This window comes from Neofelis nebulosa, chromosome 13 (genome assembly GCF_028018385.1).
Source record: "Neofelis nebulosa isolate mNeoNeb1 chromosome 13, mNeoNeb1.pri, whole genome shotgun sequence".
Classification (NCBI taxonomy): domain Eukaryota; kingdom Metazoa; phylum Chordata; class Mammalia; order Carnivora; family Felidae; genus Neofelis; species Neofelis nebulosa.
The window spans coordinates 13,131,389-13,155,974 of NC_080794.1; the positions used below are offsets into that span (position 1 = coordinate 13,131,389).

At 43.1% G+C, this 24,586-nt stretch overlaps 1 protein-coding gene across 2 annotated transcripts in view; it reads left to right on the forward strand.

The window, feature by feature from the left end:
- The window catches only part of ASAH2 (N-acylsphingosine amidohydrolase 2), an 86,046-nt gene that overhangs the window by 42,883 nt on the left and 18,577 nt on the right, over positions 1-24,586 (forward strand). Inside the window, exons 8-16 of one of the 2 annotated variants that reach the window (XM_058696320.1) lie at positions 210-287; positions 10,921-11,041; positions 12,590-12,715; positions 16,658-16,744; positions 18,932-19,036; positions 19,175-19,256; positions 21,553-21,668; positions 22,720-22,814; positions 23,977-24,016. In XM_058696320.1, coding sequence (XP_058552303.1) covers positions 210-287; positions 10,921-11,041; positions 12,590-12,715; positions 16,658-16,744; positions 18,932-19,036; positions 19,175-19,256; positions 21,553-21,668; positions 22,720-22,814; positions 23,977-24,016 — 850 coding nt within the window. Of the gene's footprint in view, positions 1-209; positions 288-10,896; positions 11,042-12,589; positions 12,716-16,657; positions 16,745-18,931; positions 19,037-19,174; positions 19,257-21,552; positions 21,669-22,719; positions 22,815-23,976; positions 24,017-24,586 lie in introns of both variants that reach the window. The other variant, XM_058696319.1, reaches the window with a different exon arrangement.

The following is a 24,586-nucleotide window of genomic DNA, read 5'->3' on the forward strand; positions in this document are numbered from 1 at the left end:
TGCCACTGAGTGTGATGGTATTTGCAAGCCATTTCTTTAGCTGAGGACTGAGGTCCTGGATGTGGTTCGTAAGACCATAGCACATCAGGAAACCTCGCTCACTGAAGGCATTTTGATTTTAGTTTTTGTGTCAGCTTCTACTGTTGGTCATACAAGAAGCCCAGGCTCTAACTGACATAGAAGTGACTGCGTTTCTTTGTTTTGACCAGGTATTCTTCAAATACCGACAAAGAAATGATCATCCTGAAAATGGTAGATTTGAATGGAGTTGACCTGGGCCTTATCAGGTACTCTGTTTACTTTTTTTGCTTTTCGTCCTGTCTGGATAGCTTTCCTTAATCATGGAGGTGGGGACGGGGAGGGGGGCGTGGGAGGAAGAGACTAGAATAGTGGCAGCAGCGGCTGGGAATATGTTGAGTAGTTAAGAGTCCAGACTTGGGAGTCAGACACATCTGGGTCCAACCATGGATCCTGGGGCAAGGTTCTCAGCTTTCCAGGGCTCGGTTCCTTACCTGGAAAACAGGGCTAATTAAAGGATGATGTAAATGAGGGATTCAGGTAAAGAAGTGTAGTGTAGCATCTGGGATATGACATAAGGATTCAGTCAATTCTAGTGCTTATTACTCTATCAAGATGTTGTATGTGGAATTTCTACGATGGCAGACCATTATCTCTTGGTAAAATGAGAAAACAATCTGACCAACCAGGCTAAATGATTATGGGTTTGAGATGATTTATCTGTGTTTTCCTAAAAGAATGAAGTCAAGTCTAATGTAGGACAATGCCAATTAGTGATGGAAGCAGAATTGAGGCCACCTGAAGGAAGCAGATGAGGTGAAATTACAGCCTGGCACAGGTTTTAGTTCAGGATTATACATAAGAAGACATGTGGATTTTTTTTTTTTTCATAAAGAAGGCATTTGCATTCATGTGTGAATTTTGTCCCTGCAATTGGACTGACTCAGGAATTGACTGGCTGGGTAACAGCCCCAGGTGCCTTGATGTGCAGACGTCCAAGTGATGGAGGATGCCTGAAGGAAGTGTATGATGGCTCATGGGAGCTACAGTTAAATGGCTTCGGTTCACTCTGTGTTGTCATCGTGATGAGCTTTGTGACTTTGGCCAAGTGACTTAACTGCTCTGTGGCTCAATTTTCTTTCTTTCTTTCTTTCTTTCTTTCTTTCTTTCTTTCTTTCTTTCTTTCTTTCTTTCTTTCTTTCTTTCTTTCTTCCTTCCTTCCTTCCTTCCTTCCTTCCTTCCTTCCTTCCTTCCTTCCTTCCTTTCCCCTTCCTTCCTTCCTTCCTTCCTTCCTTCCTTTCTTTCTTTCTTTCTTTCTTTCTTTCTTTCTTTCTTTCTTTCTTTCTTAAATGTTTATTGATTTTGAGAGAGAGAGAGAGCAGGGAAGGGGGAGGGAGGGAGAGAGAGAGAGAGAGAGAGAGAGAATCCCAAGCAGGCTCCACACTGTCAGCAGAGCCCAATGTGGGGCTTGAACTCACGAAATGTCAGATCGTGCCCTGAGCCGAAATTAAGAGTCGGATGCTTCACCAACTGAGCCACCCCTCAGTTTTCTGACTTTAAAAGTGAGGGATAAAGTGAGTCCTTAAAATGTTGATAATAAGCGTGAGTAAAAGTGGTAGGGGCCTATCAGGTAGGATTATGAAATACTTAACTGAAAGGGTCTATGTAAGTCAAATTAATAATTAATTAAAATTAATAAGAGGTGAATGAAAACGTTAAGGACTGTGATCAGTACTGGCCCTGCAACCAGGTGGAGAACAGCACGGTGGTGAGGAGTTCTGGTTTTAGGGGTAGATTTTAAGACTTGAGTTCAAGTCCCAGCCTTGCCACTTACTAACCTACTTACACCTCAACTATTCCATTTGAAAATGGGAATGATAATGCCTCATAGGACTGTTTCAGGATTAAATGACATAATACATGCAAAGTTCTACTCTGTGTCTGGCATAGAAAAGAGTTTTATTATTTTGGTTAAATGGTAAGCAGAATAACATTCTGCTTCTTCTAAGAACTCCATTGTTGGCTTCTCAGAATGCTTGACGTTCTTTTTATGTATTTTCTTAAATGTTTATTTGTTTATTTTGAGAGAGGGAGTTAGAAAGTGAGGAGGGGAGGTTCAGAGAGAGGGAGAGAGAGCATCCCAAGCAGGCTCTGCACTGTCAGCGTGGAGCCCGACGCGGGGCTCAAACTCACAAACTGTGAGATCACGACCTGAGCCGAAACCAAGAGTCGGATGCCTAAGTGACCAAGCCACCCTGGACGCCCCTGAATGTTCGACATTTTTAGCATTGGAGTTACTTCTTCGGGTGTCAAGTGAGGTCACTAAAAACTCCCTGATAAAATAAACTTTATTATGTGGGTTGACATGATAGAAGTTATTCTTCCATTATAGTGAATTCATCTACTGATTGGTTGCCAACTGGTGTTGAACACAGTGGACTTTCTTTTCTTAAAAAATGCTTTTATTTGTTTTTGAGAGAGAGAGACACAGAGTGTGAGCGGGGGAGGAGCAGAGAGAGGGAGACACAGAATCCGAAGAAGGCTCCAGGCTCTGAGCTGTCAGTACAGAGCCCAGCGTGGGGCCCGAACTCACGAACCGTGAGATCATGGCCTGAGCTGAAGTCAGACCCTTGACCGACTGAGCCACCCAGGGGCAAACACAGTGGACTTCCTAAATGTGTGCTTGGGGTATGTGTTGTGATGGGCATGGTCCCTATCTTGAAGGCTCTAACAGACTAATGGGGTGATTGGGGCAGGGGACAGAGACAGACAGGCAAGTAATCACAACATACATCAGATGGCCATCAGTGCTACCACCTGGCCATCGATCAACGCTGTGGGAACTTGGAGGAGGTAGCAGGGATACCTGAGAGCATCGTGGAAGTCATGAAAAGACAGTGAGCTGGGAGGCCAGAGGATGGGGTATGTCAGGGAGGGGGTGAGGGAGGAATCCGAAAAGGTGAGCTAGCTCCAGATTGTGAGGCACTTTGGTGGGCCATTTGGTTAGGAGACAGTCAGGATACAAGCATGTATCTCTGACGAGTTAGAGAATTCCACATTCGTTGGGAGAAGGAGGCTTTTTCCTTACGGTTTCCACTTAACTCTTGGCTGAATGACTGAGATCGTCCGTGATTCCCTCTTATTAGTTTCTGAATCCTTTAACGATGCCCATGGAAGACTAAAAAATATTGTCCTTCTTCCAGATGTTCGTGGCTTCCTCGCATATAACTATATAACATATCTGGAAGTCCCAGGGCCAACCGTCAAGGTTATAGCAACTCTCCTCCATCTGCTAGGCTTAACACCCTGCAATAACTTGCTATTGTTTTTGCAGCCACCATATGTTATCCTTGACATAATTGCTCGTGCAATTGCCTCTTGTTGCATAGTGGCAATTGCTCTTTGAATGCATTAAAAATGATCCAAAGCATAAAGCCAAATCTGGGCTGCTGAGTAACTCAGCCACCAGATGTAGGTGCCTGCTGTTAGGCAGAATCCCAAGGCATGAGGAGTTTGGAAGCCTAGAATCTCTGACTGGCGGGACATGGGTGTCCTCTGCCTCACAGCTCAGCTAAGGGCGAGGTAGGTGACGTGACCTGCCCAGTGTTGCAGCCAAAACTGTTCTCTTTATGCTGGGAACCATATTGAGGTCCACAATTTCTTCTTTCCTACCTTCACCTTTGGTTTCATTTCTTCATTCGGTGAGTCTGCACCGGAGACCTACTGGGTGCCACACAGGACTTCCCAGTCCTTGGAATGGTGCTTTTCCTGGCCCTGAAATCAGGAATCAAATAATACCCATGCCCGTGTTCCTTGAGCAAGTCCCTTAAGTTCTCAGAGACTCAATTTCCATATTTCTCAGATGCAGATATAACCTCTTCTCTCCAGAGATCATCGATTTATTTACTCATGTATTAAATGGTGTAGAATATATGTGTCATGAACTGAGCTCGTCCTACAGATACACTGATGGGCAAAAGTAGATGGCGTTGTTGCCCTCAGAGAATTTATTATCTCTTGGTAGAGACAAGAGGTATTCAAACAGTCCTTGAAATATGTGTAAGATGATAACTGGGTTAAGTGCCAAGAAAGGAAGGTGTGTTGCATTGTCTTAAAGGGATGTGACCCGGGCAGGGAGACTGGGAAAATCTTCCCTAAGGAAGTGATAATGGAGCTAAAAACCAAAGGAAGATTGAGAATTATTTGTAAGCCTTTTATTTTTATATACATTCCAGCTAGTTAACATACAGTGTAACATTAGTTTCAGGTGTGCAATATAGTGGTTCAACCTTCCATACATCACCCGCTGCTCATCGCAAGTGCCCTCCTCAATCCTCATCACCTGTTGAACCCATCCCCCACCCACCTCCCCTCTGGTGACAGTCACTTTGTCCTCTATGGGTAAGAGTCTGTTGGGGTGCCTGGGTGGCTCCGTCTGTTAAGCGTCCGACTCTTGATTTCAGCTCAGGTCATGATCTCACTATTCGTGCGTTCAAGCACTGAGTCGGGGTCTGGAGCCTCCTTGGGATTCTCTGCCTCCCCCTCTCTCTGCCCCTCTCCTGCTTGTTCTCTCTCTCTCTCTCTCTCTCTCTCTCTCTCTCGTAATGAATAAATACACATTAAAAAAAGAGTCTGTTTCTTGCTTTGCCTTTCTCTCCCTTTCCTTCCCTTTGCTTATTTGTTTTGTTTCTTAAATTCCACATATGAGTGAAATCATGTGGTATTTGTCCTTTTCTGACTGACTCATTTCACCTAGCATTATACTCTCTAGCTCCACCCAGGTCATTGCAAATGGCAAGATCTCATTCTTCTTTTATTGCTGAGTAACATTCCATTATATATAGATATCTATATCCTATATGTATATCATATATGTATATATCTCATATCTATCTATATCATATCTATATCATATGTATCATGTATGCATATATATATAGATATATATATCACATCTTCTTTATACATTCATCTATCAGTGGAATCTTGGGCTGCGTCCATATCTTGGCTATTGTAAAGAATGCTGCTGTAAATATCCAGGCACCCGCATCCCTTTGAATTCATGTTTTTGTAATCTTTGGGTAAACACCAAGTTGTGCAATTGCTAGGTCATAGGGTAGTTCTATTTTCACTTTTTGAGGAACCTCCACACTGTTTTCCAGAGTGGCTGCACCAGTTGGCATTCCCACCAACACTGCAGGAGGGTTGCCCTTTCTCCATATCCTCACCAACACTTGTTGTTTTTGTGTTGTTGATTGTAGCCGTTCTGACAAGGTGTGAGGTGACGTCTCATTGTAGTTTTGCTCGGCATTTCCCTGATGATGAGTGATGCTGAGCATCTTTTCATGTGTCTGTTGGCCATCTGGAGGTCTTCTTTGGAGGAATGTCTATTTGTGTCTTCTGTCCACTTTTTTAATTGGATTATTCATTTTGGGGCTGTCGACTTTTATAACTTGCTTATGTATTTTGGATACTAAGCCTTTCTTACATGTCATTTGGAAATATCTTTTCCCATTCCGTAGATTGTCTTTTAGTTTTGTTGGTTGTTTCCTTTGCTGTGCAGAAGCTTTTTATCTTGATGAGGTCCCAACATTCATTTTTGCTTTTATTTCCCTTGCTTTCAGAGACATGTCAAGTAAGAAGTTGCTATGGCTGATGTCAAAGAGGTTGCTGCCTGTGTCCGTCCTCCTCTAGGATTTTTGTGGTTTCAAGTCTCACAGTTAGGTCTTTAATCATTCTGAGTTTATTTTGCATATGGTGTAAGAAAGTGGTCCAGCTTCTCTCTTTTGCATGTTGCCGTCCGGTTTTCCCAGCACCAATTATTGAAGAGACTGTCTTCTTCCATGGGATATTCTTTCCTGCTTTGTCAAAGACTAATTGACCATATAGTTGTGGGGTGGAGAGGGCTGCAGTTAGCACATAGGACCTTGGCGCACAACTTACAAAAGCGCTTTCTTCTCTGGGCCAGGGTGCTTAGCTCTGTGAGCTGAGTGGGGGTTGGATTTCAGCCTCCTCTTACCCCCTTTGCAACTCATCTTTGTGCAGGGCACAACCTGCATGCTGGACATGGCGGCCCAGGTTTGAGAGAATAGAACTTGTGATGGGTTTATTACTCTTTTAGAATATTCAAGAAGCTCGATTTTGCCTTTGGCTTTTCTTTTCTGCTTCAGAGTAGGAAGTGCATAGTGTCCCAATGAAGAGGCCCTAGAAAATGTCTCGATTACCTAGGAGGAGAGAATGATTATAATATTCTATATTACTTTGCTGTTTATTGATTCACAGAGCATAGTCAAAATGTATTATTTTTCATCCCTAGGAAACAGAGACTAGGAAATTTTAACTAACTTGGCTACGGAGTAGGATAAAATCTCAAATCTCTGGACCTTCCGTGGTACCTTGATTACATTATGCTGACTCCAGCATGGCCCTGCTTTAGCTGTGATGTAATCATTATTTAGAAATGTTTATTAACAGGGACGTTAGTTATCCGTTTATATCTGTGCTCTAACTTCTTTTGAAATTACCTCGACCTAACTTCGCTCTTTTGAACTTTGCTTGGAAGAATGTTGTTTTGACCAGATAAAATAAATTGTGAGGGCCGCTTTCTTTTATTAAAATGATGACCTTTCTGCATATCTTTACAATACTCATCTGTTCCCATCGCACTTTGGTCGCTGTGACAAGCCTGGTATTTTAATCGCACATATTTCAAAGGCCAGAGGAGGAAAAATACAGCTCTTCTCACTCTGAGATTCACATCACTTTTCCAAATGCTTATTTTTTCAGTTTTGTAGAGAAAGACAAATTCAATTAATTTTCCAAGGCCTAAAATAAATGAACATAAAGGCATGAAATCAATACGATTCAAGTCTAATTAGCAGACTAGAATTCTCAGCAATTGCTTTCTCTACAGATATTATTGTCGGCCCCTGATTGAGAGAACACACCTGATCCCCCTCTGTGTTCCTTGGCTTGTAACACAATGCCAACCACATTCTTGCTGCTAACAAATTCATGTTGGTTGAATGAGAAGAACAATTGTCATCTCTCCTTGCCTTTATCCGTTACGCTGTGGCCAGAATGATTGTCCGTCCTCTAAACCCATCTTGATGCCTTTGCTACAAATGAGTTTTCTCCAGTGATCCCTTTGCCGAGTCCCTACTCCTCTTTTAAGACCCAGCTCAGATGTCGCATCCTCTCCCAAGCATTTCTCAAGGGCAAGATGCTGCCTCGCTCACCTCCACGTCTCCAGTGCCTGGCACAGAATCAAAGTTAACTGTGTACTGAATGAGCAGGTGAATGAACGGAGGGGACAGAGCCAGTATCCCACAGCAGATTAGAACTTGGGCTCTGTGGTCTGACAAACCTGGACTCTTAGACCTGCTTCTTGACTTACAACGGGTGTGACCTTGGTCAGATTACTTACTGGCTCACTCTGAGACTTCGTTTCCTTGGCCATAAAATAAGGACAATGATAACATCTGCCTCCAAGCATGCTTTTAGGATGAAATGAGATCCTGTGTATAAAATCCCTCACCTCATCAGAGCGACATGACAGTCCATGTTGATAAAACTGTTCCACAGGCTTCGTCTGATTGCCCTAGAGAGATTGCAGTCTGGCTGAAGCTGGCTGACCTCAGGGTAATCATATTAGACAGAAGTGTTCTGGTTGGGGAGCCATGGGAAGGTCATGGCCACCACCCCATTTTCCTTCCAAACTAAATGGAGTAAAACTGTAAAAAGACTCCCAACTAACTGGAAAACACTAGTTGACTAGAATTTTCTCTGGGACCTGAGTTTTAGGAGAAGGAGAGAAACCCATATCTGCAAAAAGGAAACTAGTATAAGGATTTTTTCAAAAGAGAGAAATTTTGCAAGTAATTTTAGGGCATGAGCTCAGAACCACCTTTAACCTAATCTTCTGTTCCTTTACATGGGGGCAATACATACCTTGGGGAACAAATTTAGCTCATAGGCTGGTGATAGGTTTGTTCAACACTGTTTAAAAAAATTCTAAATGGATGCCAACATGAAAAAAACACCATTATAGAAATTTTCAAATATATGCCAATTTAGAGTGATTAGTCTTTGAGTTTCCATGTAACTATTATCCACCTTCAGTAATTAGCACTATTCTCCCACTCTGTTTCATCCCTCCTCTCCTTTTGTTTTGCTTTGCTAGAGTTTTAATTTTTCTTTTTTAATGCTTATGTTTTGAGAGAGACAAAGACAGTGCGAGTGGGGGAGGGGCAGACACACACACGCACACACACACACGCAGAATGTGAAGCAGGCTTCATGTTCTAAGCTGTCAGCACAGAGCGTGACGTGGGATTCGAACCCACGAACCGGGAGATCATGACCTGAGCCGGAGTTTGACGCTTAACCGGCTGAGCCACCCTTGCTTTGCTAGAGTTTTAAAAGCCAACACCAGATAGCAAATCATTTCACTCATATATATTTCAGTGTATATCTCTATCAGGGAAAAACGTAAAAAAATATAACCATAACTCATGATCCCAACCAACAAAATGAAAAATAGTTTCTTGATATGCTCTAAAACCTAGTCTGTGTTCAGTTTTCCCTGATTGTGTCAGTAAGATCTTTTTATAATTGTTTTATTTGAATCAGCATCCAAATAGTCCGCCCACCAACTCCATTTGTTGGCTATGTGTGTTAAGTCTCGTAATCGGTAAGATTTCTCCCCTTTTATTCTGTGCTATGTACTCCTCTCTTTCTTTTTTAATGAAAATTTTTTTCTTCTATTTTTTTTAATTAAAAAAAATTTTTTTATTTGGGCGTAGTGGGCACACAATGTTATATTTGGTTCAGGTGTACAACATAGAGACTGGATGATTCTGTGCCTTGTGTTATGCCCACCACAGGCGGAACTCCTGTCTGTCACCACAGGGCACTGGTACACTGCCATTGACTCTGTTCCCTGGGCTGCACCTTCCACCCCTGTGACGTACCCCTTCCCTAACTGCAAACCTGCGCCTCCTGTTCCCCTTCAGCCATTTTGCCCAAACTTCACCCCTTTCCTCTCACGCCATTTACTTCTTCAAGAGTTTTTTAATCGAGGAGTGCCTGGGTGGCTCATCGGTTAGGCATCCGACTCTTGATTTTGGCTCAGGTTGTGATCCCAGGCTCGTGGGTTTGGTCCCGAGTCCGGCTCTATGCTGAGCACAGAGCCTGCTTGGGGTTGTCTCTCCCTCTCTCTCTGCCTCTCCCCTGCTCACAGGCAGGCACATGTGCATGTGAACACATGTGCACTCATTCTCTATCTCAAAATAAGTAAATAAACTTGAAACATAAATCAATAAATATTTCGCAAAATCATGGATTTATCAAAGATCTGGAAGCTCTGGCTTACTCTCATAAGGCAACATTTGGCAGCCGCATAGTAGAGGCTACGGTCTTTAGGCCCATGCAAGTGCCTCCGGGTGTCCACAGTCCACACCGGTCCCTGTGGCACCAACCAGCTGAACTCATCCGTGTTGCCTACCCAGCCCCTATAGGCCTTGTGCTGGCCATCTCTGACCTACGTATACATCTGTTGGGCAATGAGAACTGAATCCTGAATGATGACCTTGATGTTTAAAAACATCCCTAGTAGGGGCGCCTGGGTGGCGCAGTCGGTTAAGCGTCCGACTTCAGCCAGGTCACGATCTCGCGGTCCGTGAGTTCGAGCCCCGCGTCAGGCTCTGGGCTGGGCTGATGGCCCAGAGCCTGGAGCCCGTTTCCGATTCTGTGTCTCCCTCTCTCTCTGACCCTTCCCCGTTCATGCTCTGTCTCTCTCTGTCCCAAAAATAAATAAAAAAGTTGAAAAAAAAAATTAAAAAAAAAAATAAAAACATCCCTAGTCAGTAAGTAAATCTTCAGTTTTGTGAGCTATAGTACTTAGGTAGTAATGTAAGCTGAAATGTTTTATAGAGTCGTCAGCAAAGAATTAAACCAACAAAAGATTTTTTTTTTTTTTTTTTTACAAATCCTACATGGGCCTGAAAGTTCATGAATTAGCATCTCTCTTTTCTTGAGCATTCATTCTAGTTAATTTGCTTTCCAGCCTTCCATTCTCTATCTTTTTCATCCACATGGAGGTTCGATCCTACAAAGGCCATTGGACAAGGTGTCCCAAGACCCCAACTTTAGTCTTGGTCCCCTATGACCAATGAGCTACCATTTTGCTTCTCTGAGACACCTTGCCGGGTGGAGGTCATAACTGTTTGGGCTCCAGGGCTGTTGTGAAGTGCAAGTACGGTAACAGATGTGAAATTAGTTTGTAGACGTTGTGGCTCTATACTTAAACAGGTATTACTATGCATATGGCTAACATCAAATTATGCATAACAGCCTCTTTCACACCTTTGTGCACTTACTGTGTTGTTCCTTCCCCCTGGAATGCCCTTAAGAATTAATTGCTAGTCATCTGTGGTCCCCAAACACTTTATGCCTATTTTTTATAAGGTTTGTCACACTGTACTAAAGCCATTTGTTTACATCTTTGTCTGACCCTGGGTGTAAGGAAGCTTCAGTGTGTTCAGAACTGGGCACATGGCAGGGTCTCCGTAAAGGTCTTCTGAATTAGATAGGGTTGACTTCAATCATTGTTATGTGCACCTGTCTTGAAGGACAAGGTCGGCACCCACACAATGCTTTAGGCATATCGTCTGATCGCTGACCATTTAGTTTTGTATTTTTAACTTACGTAAATGCCTAGACTTTTTGAGTATGTTATTCGTAAGCTAAGCTCATCATCAGTGAAATAACCTAAATGTGAAAGGCCTACCGTTGAAAACTTTTTTTTTTTTTTCCTGCTGGAGAAAACCAAAGCTCGCAGGCATTGTTTTGACTCCATCACCTGGTTCTCTTCCTGAGCCGAGGGCTCCTTTTCTCTTACAGCTGGTTTGCCATCCACCCCGTCAGCATGAACAATACCAATCACCTTGTCAATAGTGACAACATGGGCTATGCATCTTACCTTTTTGAGCAAGAGAAGAACAAAGGATATCTACCTGGACAGGTGAGATTTGGGTCATTGAAAACATCATCTTAATTCATTAGATCCTCATTCGTACAATGCTCTGAATAGCTGATTCACATCTTCAGTGTAAAGTGTCATCAAGCACATCACATACTAATATGCTTGGATAAAAAGAATTCTCCATCCTCCCTGAGAGGGGAAGAAAAATTAACAATGACTGTGTCAAACGCTGCTGACATCTGTAGCTTTATAAAGTTGCAATTAGTTAGAGAAGGAAGGACAAGCTTAAGATTTTTGCAATATGTGATACTTTTTGATCGGCTTGAGAATATGATCAACCGGGTTGATATTAACTTTTCTCTTCAGAGCTATCAAAGTATTAAGTACCTTCTGAGTAGCGTTAAGAACCTGAATGAGGAGGGGACAGGTGATGAATCTTTTCTGCGGTCCAGATTTCCCTGTTAATGGCGAATTTCCTTTTAAGGAGTTTCGTCACACTTTCTTTTAATAAGCCCCAAGGGAGAGACGACCCTAACCCACCAGACTTGTTATCGTAACTTTGAAACGCAATGAGGGATGGAATCAGAGATGGGGGCCGGAACTCAGTCCATGTGCCTCAGAAGTCTCCTCAGCTCTGTGTTAATTACTGACTACAGATAGCTAAGCGGTTGGGGGGAGGGGGGGACTGCTCTGTTGGATCCTAAGGTCCAAGTCCCAAATGCCAAAGAATATAGGACGATAAGAACCCCAAGCCCTTGACTAGGATAAATGTCTAGAAAGTGCAATGATACCAAAGTTATTAGCCCCATGAACATTCATAGTGATCTTTTAGCTCCTGACTGATAAAATGCTATTTTTTTTTTCATTTTAGCCTGCATTTTAGGGAAAAGAAAGGAACTTCCCATTTATGATCGCTGGCTGGGGGCATTTTGAGATAAGTTATCTTTTGGTGTAAAAAAAAAGACACATGATCTCCAATACCTGCTTATTTCTTTCCCTAAGAAAATTGAAGTCATGGAAGGTAGAATTAGATCAGCTGGGTTGAGGTTAAAGTCTTACACCACTCAAAAAGGTTATGTGCTGTTACTTCAGGTTGAAGAGCTAAAAGAAAAGATACACGGAGGTAGATCTGGATGGTGAATGCTATATTTAGGTTCAGTTTTGGCACAGGAACATCTGGATTCATATTTTCTTTTTAAGCCAGTAGGGATGTTTATTTTTCAAGGAGAAAGGGACCTCTCAGCTCCAGATACAATACCAGGAAGGAGTCTGATGAGTCAGCATTTTATACCGTGTTGTTGTATGCTGTGTTTCTTGTCAAAATGTTTCTGTTTGTGGTACAGAGTTGAAACTCTCCTATTTGAAACAGCTTTATTGGTCGTTGGAATATCATGAGTGTGAAACATGTATGCTGACTGCAATGTGAATTTTTTCGCAAAGTTTCTCAGAATGTCCTACCTCCTCCTTTTATTGTGCTCAAATGGTTTTGAAGAGTTCCGCAGAGTGGATGGAATGTTTGTGTTTTTAATGGAATTCATTGTGGAAAATAAGAGAGAATAAAAGGCAGTTGGATGTTTCTTTTGGCAGGGACCCTATGTAGCAGCCTTTGCTTCATCAAACCTCGGAGATGTGTCCCCCAATATTCTTGGCCCGCATTGTGTCAACACAGGAGACTCTTGTGATAACGCCAATAGCTCTTGTCCCATCGGTGGGGTAGGTAATTATGACATGATATCTTTGTGTTTGCATCTCATGTGCATTTTAAGTATTCACCATTAACTTATAATTGTGTTCTCCCCAAGTGCACCCAGGCCTACTGACCGCTGGCTCTTCTCAGGAGCACCCACTAATTTCGATTGGATAAAATTCTAGTTCTCCATTGGATTGACCCTTAAGTGTTTTGAATGGTGAGGCAATTAGTAAATGTGAGAGATGAAATACCCTTGCCCAAACTTGGACAGTCTGAAACATTTCACCTTGGCATTTCTGATATCACAAGTTAGTACCAGAAACTGCTTGCCTGAGATGTTTCTCACTTGTGAAGTCTACAGCATTACACACACACACACACAAAACACATCAACATTTTTTTTTTTCTTTAAAATCACAAACAACAGGGGTGCCTGGGTGGCTCAGTCGGGTTAGTGGCCAACTTCGGCTCAGGTCACGATCTCACAGTTTGTGAGTTCGAGCCCCGCGTCGGGCTCTGTGCTGACAGCTCAGAGCCTGGATTCTGTGTCTCCCTCTCTCTCTGCCCTTCCCTTGCTCATGCTTGCTCTCTCTCTCTCAAAATTAAATAAACATTGGCATGCCTGGTGGCTCAGTTGGTTAAGCATCTGACTTCTGCACAGGTCATGATCTTCCAGTTCATGAATTTGAGCCCTGTGTTGGGTTGTGCTGACAGCTCAGAGCCTGGAGCCCACTTTGGATTCTGTGTCTCCCCCTCTCTCTGACCCTCCCTTGCTCATACTCTCTCTCTCAAAAATAACTAGATAAATAAATAAATAAACATTAAAAATAAAAATAAAGTCACAAACAACAAATCTTGCTGTCAAAACTCACACAACATGGAAAACCTAGAGGGCAGTAAAAAGTGAGTTCCTCTTCATTCCCTTCCTTCTCCCCCCTCCAAGGAAGTTACCACTATCCCACCTCTTCCTGTATACTTGTCCACACATTCACGAACACAATTTTACAACTTCTTTGTTGATTTTTTTAATAGGACTGGGATTCGAGTTTTCCACCTACTTTGTTGTCTTTAAAATTGTTTTAGGGCTGAACACAGGTCTGTGTGGCAAGTTTTAAAGACTTACTATTATTAGTATGGCCTTATTTAGGCCATACTGTCATTTATTTCATTGTTTCCCTGCCACGTTCATTTAGATTTTTTCTGCCTTGACGTGAGAAGCAGATTGTAGTTTCTGGGCTCTTGTTCTTTGTGTTTATAGAACATGTCACCTGTGATATGACTTTTATTAAACGTCATTTCTGGGCTATTTATTTTATTCTCATCAATTCTACCCAATGGGTAGTAGAGCGTAACAATTAGAGTTTTCTATTATATATTACCATTTTGGTATAGAAAGTCTTCCTTTATTATTATTCATTTGCAAAATGTTCACACATCATTCATTCTCATTCGATTTCAAGATTACTTGTTGGATTCCAACATTCAGAGAGGAAACGTTTAAATAAATTATGGTACCTGTTTGCAGTAGAATATTATGTACCAACAAACTGTACTGTGTTGGAATATTGAATGTGGGAAAAAGCTCACAGTATACAATGTTGATTTAGAAAATCAGTATTTAGGGGGCGCCTGGGTGGCTCAGTGGGTTAAGCATCCGACTTCGGCTCAGGTCACGATCTCACGGCTCGTGAGTCCAAGCCCCGCGTCGGACTCTGTGCTGACAGCTCGGAGCCTGGAGCCTGCTTCGGATGCTGTGTCTCCCTCTCTCTCTGCTCCTTCCCGTCTGGCACTCTGTTTTTCTGTCTGAAAAATAAATAAACATTAAAAAAATTAAAAAAGGAAGAAAATCAGGGTTTAATCTTGTATATTGATTATGATTGCAGTTTTGAAAATAAATGCATTGTAGTGAAAAGACAAAGTGAAACACACTGAATTGTTAACCCTGACTTTCTCTGTTTGGCATTACTATGGCATTACAGGGGGGGGTTTATTCTGTTGATTTTGTTTATTGTTTTTATTCTATTTATACACTTTTGTAGTTTTTTCCTACAAGGAGAATACTTTTAATCAGTAAAAATTATCATAGAATCACACCCTCTCCCACGACAGAATTCTCTTTCTTTCCATTCCATTCCATCTGTTAGATTTGCTTCCCTCATGATTGCAAGATGGCAGTCAGTACTGAGGACAGTATATCCTTTTCTCCCCTCAAATATGGTAGGAGAGAGAGAAAACCTGTCTCTAACCATGGAATAAAAGTTCTTTTCCTTCTGATTGGGTCACGGGAGGTACATATCCATTCCTGGACCGAAATGGTTGCAGGGGAAATAGTGTGCTGACAGGCTCAGGCTGGGGTTCCTGACCAATCTTGGGGAGGGCCTAGGGAATTACCACAGTCGTTTTAGACTTACCTGGGCTGGGAATGGAACTGTTGACTGTGAAAGAAGCGATGCCTTTTTGAACAAAATCGTGATTCGCTTAAGAAACAGAAAGAGGGAAGTCGGCAAATGTTGACGTATCTTTTGCTTTCACGTAGCTTCTTTCAACAGATTTTTTTTTTTTTAACTTCAGAAACTAGCTTTCATTAAAACAAAGATGTATACTTGTTAACAATGCAAACGATGTTGAGAAGTTCGGGAAACAAAACAGGTCAATGCGCAGCCTCTAACTCCATGATTAACTTGTTAAACCTTAAATGAACATCCTACTAGGCAGCCTTTTCGGCTTCCATGCTCCTACGTGTCCGCACAGTTGTACACAAATGAGGTCACGCTGGGAAGGCTGTTTTATAGCTGCTTTCTTATTTCCCGCGAATATACTTTATGTTTTTTAGTTTATTTATTTTGAGAGCAAGAAAGAGAGAGAGAGAGAAAGCAGAGGAGGGGTAGAGAGAGAGAGGGAGAGAGAGAATCCCAAGCAGGCTTCACGCTCAGCATGAAACCCAACACGGGGCTCGAACCCACAGCCCTGGGGTCATGACCTGAACCAAATTCAAGAGTCGGACGCTTAACCTGCTGAGCCTCCCTGGCGCCCCTCCAGTGAATACACTTTAAAACATCCTTTAAACGAATGGTACAGTTTTCAATTTTAAGTACCGTAAGTTAGTTCACCGATCCCCTTGTGATGAATATTTTCTTTCCTTCCCTCCTCTCTCCCTTCTTTTTTCCTCCCATCACATAAATGGACTACGTGTGTCATACATATTTTCACACGTATATGAGTTTCACCTTAGGACAAATTCTTGCGAGCGAATTTGCTGTTCAAGGGAAAGCACAGTTCCCATGGGGGTGACCATGAGTCCTGTCCCCAGCCACAGTGTGTGAGTGACCCTTTCCCCAAAGCCTCCCTGATGCCTGGTTTATCGAGCATTCAGTCTTTGCCAACAGAACAGGCAGAGTTTCTTTTTGTAGTTTAAATGTATATTTAATGATTCATAGGCTTGAATGTATTTTAAGGTTGAAGAGAGATTTACATTTCTTTTTTGCAAATCACCTATTTTCATCTGTGTTCCACTGTGTATCCAGTAGGATTTTTTTTTTGCTTTTTTCCTCCCAGATTTATTGAGATATAATTGAGAGATAACATTGTATCATTTTAAGGCATACACTGTGATAATTTTGATACACATATAGGATGCTTTTTACCGCAAATAAGAGAAAACCCAACTCCATAGGGATGAATCAGAAGGTTATTAAGGAGGTGTTTATCCGCATTTTCTTGAAATGCTTTTTAATTTTCAATTATAGTATTTAAGTATCTGGTCAATGTCAACATTTTCTGGGGTCAGAAGGGAAGGATAGAGCCAGACTTATCTACTGATTTTTATTTTTTTCCAGTGGCTCACCTATGTGTTCCAATATAACGTTGACTGGGTTTCTGATTGGCTCAGACTCACTTGTGATTTTGCATTCCTTGAGATAATTGCTTCTTTCACTAAGAGCCCGTCTTGTCTCCCTGTGTTGCAGTCTAGCATGTGCATCGCTATGGGACCTGGACACAACATGTTCAACAGCACTCAGATTATCGGAGGGATCATATACCAGAGAGCAAAGGTCAGCCACGGGCTGGCCTCTTTCTTGTTCATTTAACCTTGTTCTTTCAAATCCACGGGCAGCGCTCCTTACAGAGACGGTAACGGTAAGAGACAGCAGGAGCCCGAGCTGTGCCGTGGAGTCTGGAAGCCTGCTGTTCCAGGCCCGTGAGGAAGGCCGCTTCCGAAGGCACAAGACCCCCCCCTCTCGGACTGCCCCTCTGACTTCCCCGAGGAAGTGCTTTTAAAACCAAGGAGGCAGGGAAACATTCTGTTGGGGCCAGAACGCTTGCTTCCGACAGCATGGTGACAGACGGTGTAAGGATTCCAGGTAACACGGTGTCAGACGTGACCAGATGGATCCGGGCCCACTGGGCCACCTGGCCACCCTTCACTCCTTCAGCGTCAAGGCCAAGCAGAGCCATTCACTCCTGCTCTGGAAATTCGACTCAGATGACTTCCTAGGCTCCAATACGGCATAGACTCTCCATTTTACATTTCCTTCTCTTTCGTTTTTAAAACATTTTTTGATGAGGACAGAATCTGGTCTTCAGTGAGATTATGAGGAGTTGCTCTCTGCTTCTCCCTCTGCTAAACTTTGGCTTCCATTTTCCCCCAAATTTTGTGTCAGCTCCTATGGGGACAGACATCGGATTTTTTTTTAAGTTTATTTGTTTATTTTGAGAGAGAGAGAGAGAGAGAGAAAGTGTGAGTGGGGAGGGGCAGAGACAGAGGGAGAGAATCCCAAGCAGGCTCTGAGCTGTCAGCACAGAGCCCGGCGTGGGGCTCGAGCCCACGGACTGTGAGACCATGACCTGAGCTGAAGTTGGATGCTTAATCAGCTGAGCCACCCAGGCACCCCAGATATCTGATTGGAAAGACAAAGGATGGGGGGCCTGGGTGTCACAGTCAGCTAAGTGTCCGACTTTGGCTCAGGTCATGATCTCACAGTCCATGAGTTCGAGCCCCACGTCGGGCTCTGTGCTGACAGCTCAGAGCCTGGAGCCTGTTTTGGATTCTGTGTCTCCCTCTCTCTCTGCCCCTCCCCCACCTGTGCTTGCTCTCTCTCATTCTCTCTCTCTCTCTCTCTCTCAAAAATAAATAAACATTAAAAAATACTAAGAAAGAAGAACAGAAAAGACAAAGGATGACTTCAGGCTGTGGTATCCCCCATAGTTAAATCTCTTCCTTTGCCTGGCTCATTCCTACCTTTGCTGGGGGTGCGTGTGCACACGCACGTGTGTGTTTAAGTAAATATTTTGCTCCAAGGGTTCTAAAATGTTTCAGGAGCAAGTAAGGAAGAGCTAAAGTACCTTTAAAGCCATTAGACAGCAGCCAGCCTAGTTGCTGCACTTCCTTCTTTATTACTGTGGCATCATCAGAGGATTGTTCTAAATGAACAGATTCTATTTAGGGGAGGCACCTGTGACACACTTCAGTGTTACTATCCTGGGCCCACGAGTCATAGGGGTTCGTCTCACAGGCTGGAATCTCTTCTCAGCAAGGCACACCTTTGCTTTTCGTCAGAAAGGCGGGCAGCAGCTGGTGTTACCCACGACTCACCTGAGAGCCCCCACGTGGCTGTAGGAGCGAGGATGGGGACCGAGTGGGGACAGTTAGGTGTCAAACAAAGGGGGCATGTGCTGAGGCGGGACTGGCCTACTGTGTCTGGTGCAGATCAGTTTCCGAACGCGATGTCTCCCATTTCCCTGCAAAGTTAGAAAAAAGCGCCAATTCACCCTGAAGGGAAACAAAACAGAACAGAACATCAAAGCGTGGATGGTGGGTGGGGCAGACGATGTGGGTCGTGAAGTCTTTCCAGCTGTCCTTTGGTGGCAGGGAACTCACTCAGAGAATCCCTGCGGTTGAGCTCTCCTCCTGGCCAAGTCAGTGATGGGCCCACCTACTCCTAATCTTAAATTTTCTTGACCGTCTTTCAAGAGAGATGGAGGCCTTTTGGTGCCACGGGCCATATCCCTAGACTTTCGTGTTTGTGGGGAGTAGACACAGGTCAATGGTCTCAGGGCTGCCATGAGTCTGGGAAGCGACTGGAGGTGGCAGAGGGACCCACGTGGGTAGTGGCCATTTCTAAGCAGCCAGCAAACCTTGGCTCAGAGATGCTTTTCCAAATTGGTGCTTATGGGGTAATATCCGTACTGTTCATTTTAGCTCTTCTGCTTTCGACAGCAAGCCTGTGTGGGTTTTCTAGGAACTGTATGCCTCGGCCTCCCAGGAGCTGACGGGACCACTGGCCACAGCCCATCAGTGGGTGAATATGTCCAACGTCACCGTCTGGCTCAACTCCACCCACACAGTAAGTGTCCCTGAGCCACACTGATCATGCCACGAGGGGAGAGCTCTGGGCTGATCTCAGTACTTATGGAAGTTTGACTTCTGTTTCTTGTTCTGTTGACTTCTCATCTTTGTGTCTGTTTAAAAATCTTCCCTTTAGGCCCAAACCTGTAAACCTGCCCTGGGCTACAGTTTCGCGGCCGGCACAATAGACGGGTTCGGGAGCCTCAACTTCACGCAGGGTGAGGGGGCATGTCGTGACCTCTGTGGTTCCGGGCTCTGAAGCGTAAGGGCTCTGAAGGGCTTCGCTACAGCCAATACGTTTGTCATTTGTTACTGTTGCCTTTAAACACAGGGGTGGGCGTGCTTTCCAGGTGTGCACGTGACAGCCAGATTTCCCAGGGATGGGTCTCCTGGAACGCAGCTTCCACGGATTCACATAGAACGGGAGTCAGCTTTTCTTTGCATTTCAGAGTATGGATGGATGTTGTTTTTTTTTTTAATGTATTTTTTTAATTTTATTTTTTAAATTTACATCCAAATTAGTTAGCATCTAGTGCAACAATGATTTCAGGAGGAGATTCCTTAGTGCCCCTTCCCCATTTAGCCCATCCCCCCTTCCACACCCCCTCCAGTAACCCTCTGTTTGTTCTCCATGTTTATGAGTCTCTTCTGTTTTGTCCCCCTCCCTGTTTTTATTTTTGTTGCCCTTCCCTTATGTTCATCTGTTTTGTCTCTTAAAGTCCTCATAGGAGTGAAGTCATAGGATGCTTGTCTTTCTCTGACTAATTTCACTTAGCCTAATACCCTCCAGTTCCATCCACGTAGTTGCAAATGGCAAGATTTCATTCTTTTTGATGCTGAGTAATACTCCATTGTATATATACAACACAATTTCTTTATCGTTTCATTCATCGATGGACATTTGGGCTCTTTCCGTACTTTGGCTATTGTTGATAGTGCTGCTGTAAACACAGAGGTGTGCGTGGAAAGTGCTTTCGTATTTTCTTTTGATTTCCTCCTTGACCGTCGTCAATTTATGATCATGTTGCTTCATTTCCACATAGTTGTGAGTTTCCCAAATTTTCTTCTGTAATTTATTCCTAATTTCATTACATTGCGATTGTAAAACACACTTTGTATTACCTATACCTTTTGACGTTTGCTGGAGTTTGTTTCATGGCCAGCCTATAGTCTATCCTGGACAGTGCCTGTATGGACTTGCACAGAGTGTCTGTTATGTTCTTGCTGCGTGGACGGAGGTATCTGTGGGTACCTGTTAGGTCCACTTGGCTTCTAGTGCTGTTCACCTTTTCTATTGTTGGTCTTCTGACTCGTTGTCCCATCTGTTACTGAAACTGGGATTCTTTTTTTTTTTTAATGTTTATTTATTAGTTTGAGAGAGAGAGAGAGAGAGCGAGCGCAGGGGAGGGGCAGAGCGAGAAGGAGACACAGAACCCAAAGAAGGCTCCAGGCTCTGAGCTGTCAGCACAGAGCCCGATGCGGGGCTGGAACCCAGGAAGCATGAGATCATGACTTGAGCTGAGGTTAGATGCTTAACCAAATGAGCCATATTACTGAAAGTGGTGTTATTAAAGCTCCAGCTATTATTATTGATTGTCTCTTTCTCCCTCCATTTCTGTCAGTTTTGGCTCATGTGTTTTGGTGCTCTGTTAATAGGTCCATGTATGTTTATAAGTGTTATATTTTCCTAATGAAACATAGATTCTAAGTTCATAGGTTTCACAGTTAATGTAACTTTTCCCCAGATTGTTGCTTTCATGTGTGATTTTTTTTTTTTACTGTGTGTGTGTGTGTGTGTGTGTGTGTGTGTGGGCGCACACATGTGTGGATATTTAGGTGGGGAGTTAAGAGAGGCTCTTTCTTTGTTGTTTTTTTTTTTTTAATTTTTTTTTCAACGTTTTTTATTTATTTTTGGGACAGAGAGAGACAGAGCATGAACGGGGGAGGGGCAGAGAGAGAGGGAGACACAGAATCGGAAACAGGCTCCAGGCTCTGAGCCATCAGCCCAGAGCCCGACGCGGGGCTCGAACTCACGGACCGCGAGATCGTGACCTGGCTGAAGTCGGACGCTTAACCGACTGCGCCACCCAGGCGCCCCGAGAGGCTCTTTCTTTGGACCACAAGCTAAACAATCAGTGCTTCAAGTTGGAGATTGACGTTTTTAGTTTCTACAATGGGAAGAATGTGATTTAGTTCGTAAATCTACAGTTAATTATATCATTTTGTTTTTATTTGAAACATGAATGAGGAAGAGCAGTGGAAACAAAACCTTAAGGACCTTGAACAAAGTACACATTCTTTTATCCTATTAGCCACACCAAGGATCTAATTAAATAATGACTCCTATTTTAGGAAGCACAGGAAATTTTGCCTCTTCTCTTATTCAATCTGTTTGGCACTCTTGGACAACAACCTTCATAACATCTTTGTAATAAAGTCACTGCTGTGCATTTGTCAAAGTGATGACATTTTTTCAGAGCGTTAGAATCAAATTAGTGATAATATTCCTAACAGGGACAACAGTAGGGGATCCATTCTGGGACACTCTTCGGGATCAACTCCTGGGCAAGCCATCTGAAGAAATCAAAAGGTGTCATAAACCAAAGCCAATCCTTCTTCACACTGGAGAGGTAATGAATTTTGACTATGATGGTAAACTTAGCATATTGTAATTTCAAAGCTTACGAATTGTCAGAGACAAATGATAGATCATTACTGACATGGGAGTTCTTATTCAGATTTTACCACATCAAATTTTTAATATTAAAAATACGTGTATTAAGAATCACACTCTAAGGAATAAGAGGCATGATTATTAAATATTGTGACTTAGATTTTATGATAAATAACTGAAACGATTAAAACAGTGGAAAAGGAAAATTAGATCAACATCTACCTTATTCAGGATTCATTGATGTTGACTCCAGGAAAGGAGTTGAGACACAATTCTCTGCAGAGGAAAACATCTCAGGTCCCATAAAAAAGGACATGTCCATACCTCCATTTTCTCACAATTCAGGCAACATGTTTAACTAAAACAATATTCTTTTAATACTGCTTTGGACCATGGATTTTCACATTCTGATCGTCAAAACTTCACGTTGGTGTTCATAATGTAAGTTGTTGATGTGGAAAAATTTTAAATAGAGTTTTTTTCTTCCTCTAATATTCGATTAGAATTCTTCAGGAAGAAGAAAGAGAGGAAAGGAAGGGATAGAGGAAAAGCTTCCACACTAATCTGACTATGGAAAAGGATAGATTATCTTGGAGAAAACTTGGAAAGCAAGGCAAGGCTTGGTAACTGGACTCAAAAGGGAAATCATTAAGCTAAGCCGTTCCCATGGTGGTAGAATTACTTATACACCTTGCACAGTCCTCTTTGGCTTATCTATTACACGTTGAGATTCTACCATGCCAGGTCCACCAAAAACTTCACGGATGAGAAAGCAAGTTCAGGTTAATGGGGCATTGGCATTGAGATCCATATGTTATGACCAGATAGAATATTGAATACTACCTCATTAATTAGAAAGAAAATCTATGGTAGGAGGATAAAGCACCAAAAACAGCTGGAAACATTTAAAGTCCTTTAATAAAGGGAATTCTCTGAGCATCATCTGTTGCTTGCCCATATAGAGAGCAATATCCTTTCACACAGTTTTCACATTTGGGGTTTTTTAGCTGACAAAACCGCATCCATGGCACCCAGACATCGTTGATGTTCAGATGATCACCGTTGGGTCCTTGGCCATAATTGCCATCCCTGGGGAATTTACGTAAGTTTTCTTTGTTACTTTGTAGTTAAAAATGTAATTATTGGGTATGTGTTTCTGTTGCAGTCACTTCTTCTGGGGGGGGGCGGCGGGGAGATAATTCTGCGCTGGCTCCTTTGTATCTCACTGTATCATACTCTTTTTTCAGTTTTCCCCACTTGGGATCTTGCGGCAAATTCTGAAACCCTGACCCTCCTTTTATCCCCACGACCGACTCTTCTCTTCCTTCAGCTCTTTGTTCACATCTCTAACAGAGATGCCAGTCGTGCTGACCCCAGCTCACACTGTCCTTACCGCCACCACCAAGTCCCCACAGCATCAGCAGCGGCCTCATCATTACAAGGACTGCCGTAATCACCTTTTCATCCTTACTCTGCTTTCTGGTCCCCGTAGCCACCATTGCCATCCCATTTCTTTTATTTGCTTGTTGACCATCTCCCCCCCGCCCCACCCCCCACCGCCCACCCTGGAAAGTGAGCTTCATGCCCTTGAATCCTTAGCCCTTAGAAAGGAGCCTCTTGGAGCACCTGGGTGGCTCAGTCGGTTAAGCGGCCGACTTCGACTCAGGTCACGATCTCGTGGTCCGTGAGTTCTAGCCCCGCATCGGGCTCTGGGCTAATGGCTCGGAGCCTGGAGCCTGCTTCCGATTCTGTGTCTCCCTCTCTCTCTGCCCCTCCCCCGTTCATGCTCTGTCTCTCTCTGTCTCAAAAAGAAATAAACGTTAAAAAAAAATTTAGAAGGGGGCCTCTTATGTGGCAGATGCTGTGTTTTGTTAAGGATTCAATGAAAGAAGGAAACGGTAAATTCTTTGTAGGCAGGAGCACGTACACTCTCAACTTGCCTCAGTTCTTGCTAACATCGAACACAGTACATTTTTTTTGGGTCAACGAATGGAAAATGATCGTCGTCTTTGCTAGTGATATTCATGGAGGGCCTTTCCCTCCTTCAAGTCGTCTGTTTTCAGTTGAGGATTTGTTCTGAAGACAGGACAGCCAGGGGGAAAGGGGCTCAAGTTTAGCTCTGCCTCGTCACAGAGCTTGCACGTGCCTTACTGCGTTGTGTTAAGAGCCAGGATCCCGCCTGTCTTTCGCCGCAAGTTTTTCTGTGGTCTTTGCATGCTTTTGGAGTCGGGAACCACTTAGATAACTCTGTTTTCTTGACTCAGGACCATGTCTGGACGAAGACTTCGGGAGGCTGTTCAAGCAGTGAGTTAAAAATGAAATAAAATATGTATACCTTTATATTTGGGGAAGGGAAAAGAATTCCCTAATCCTGCGATCTGATGCCTTTTAAACTAATCATTGCTAAGATGCCTAGAGTTTCACACACTTGAAAGTAATGCATAGAGGGGTGCCTGTGTGGCTCAGTCGGTTAAGCATCCGACTTTGGCTCAGGTCATGATCTTGTGGTCTGTGAGTTCAAGTCCCGTGTCAGGCTCTCTGCTGACAGTTCAGAGCCTGGATCCTGCTTCCCATTCTGTGTCTCCCTCTCTCTGTGCTCCTCCCCCACTCATGCTCTGTCTCTCTTGCTCTCAAAAAATAAATAAAACATAAACAATTAAAAAAAAATAAAAAAGGAAGTAATGCATGGAGGTGAATATGAAATATTAGTGGTATAAAAATAAGCTTAAAATGAGAAGGAAGCTATAATCCGGTTTAAATATTTTATTGCTATATTCATCTATTAATAATTTAAAAATTGATAATGGTTTTACAGATCAAATAGTAAATAACCCTACATACCTTAATATCTTAAAGTTCTGTCTAAATAAAATC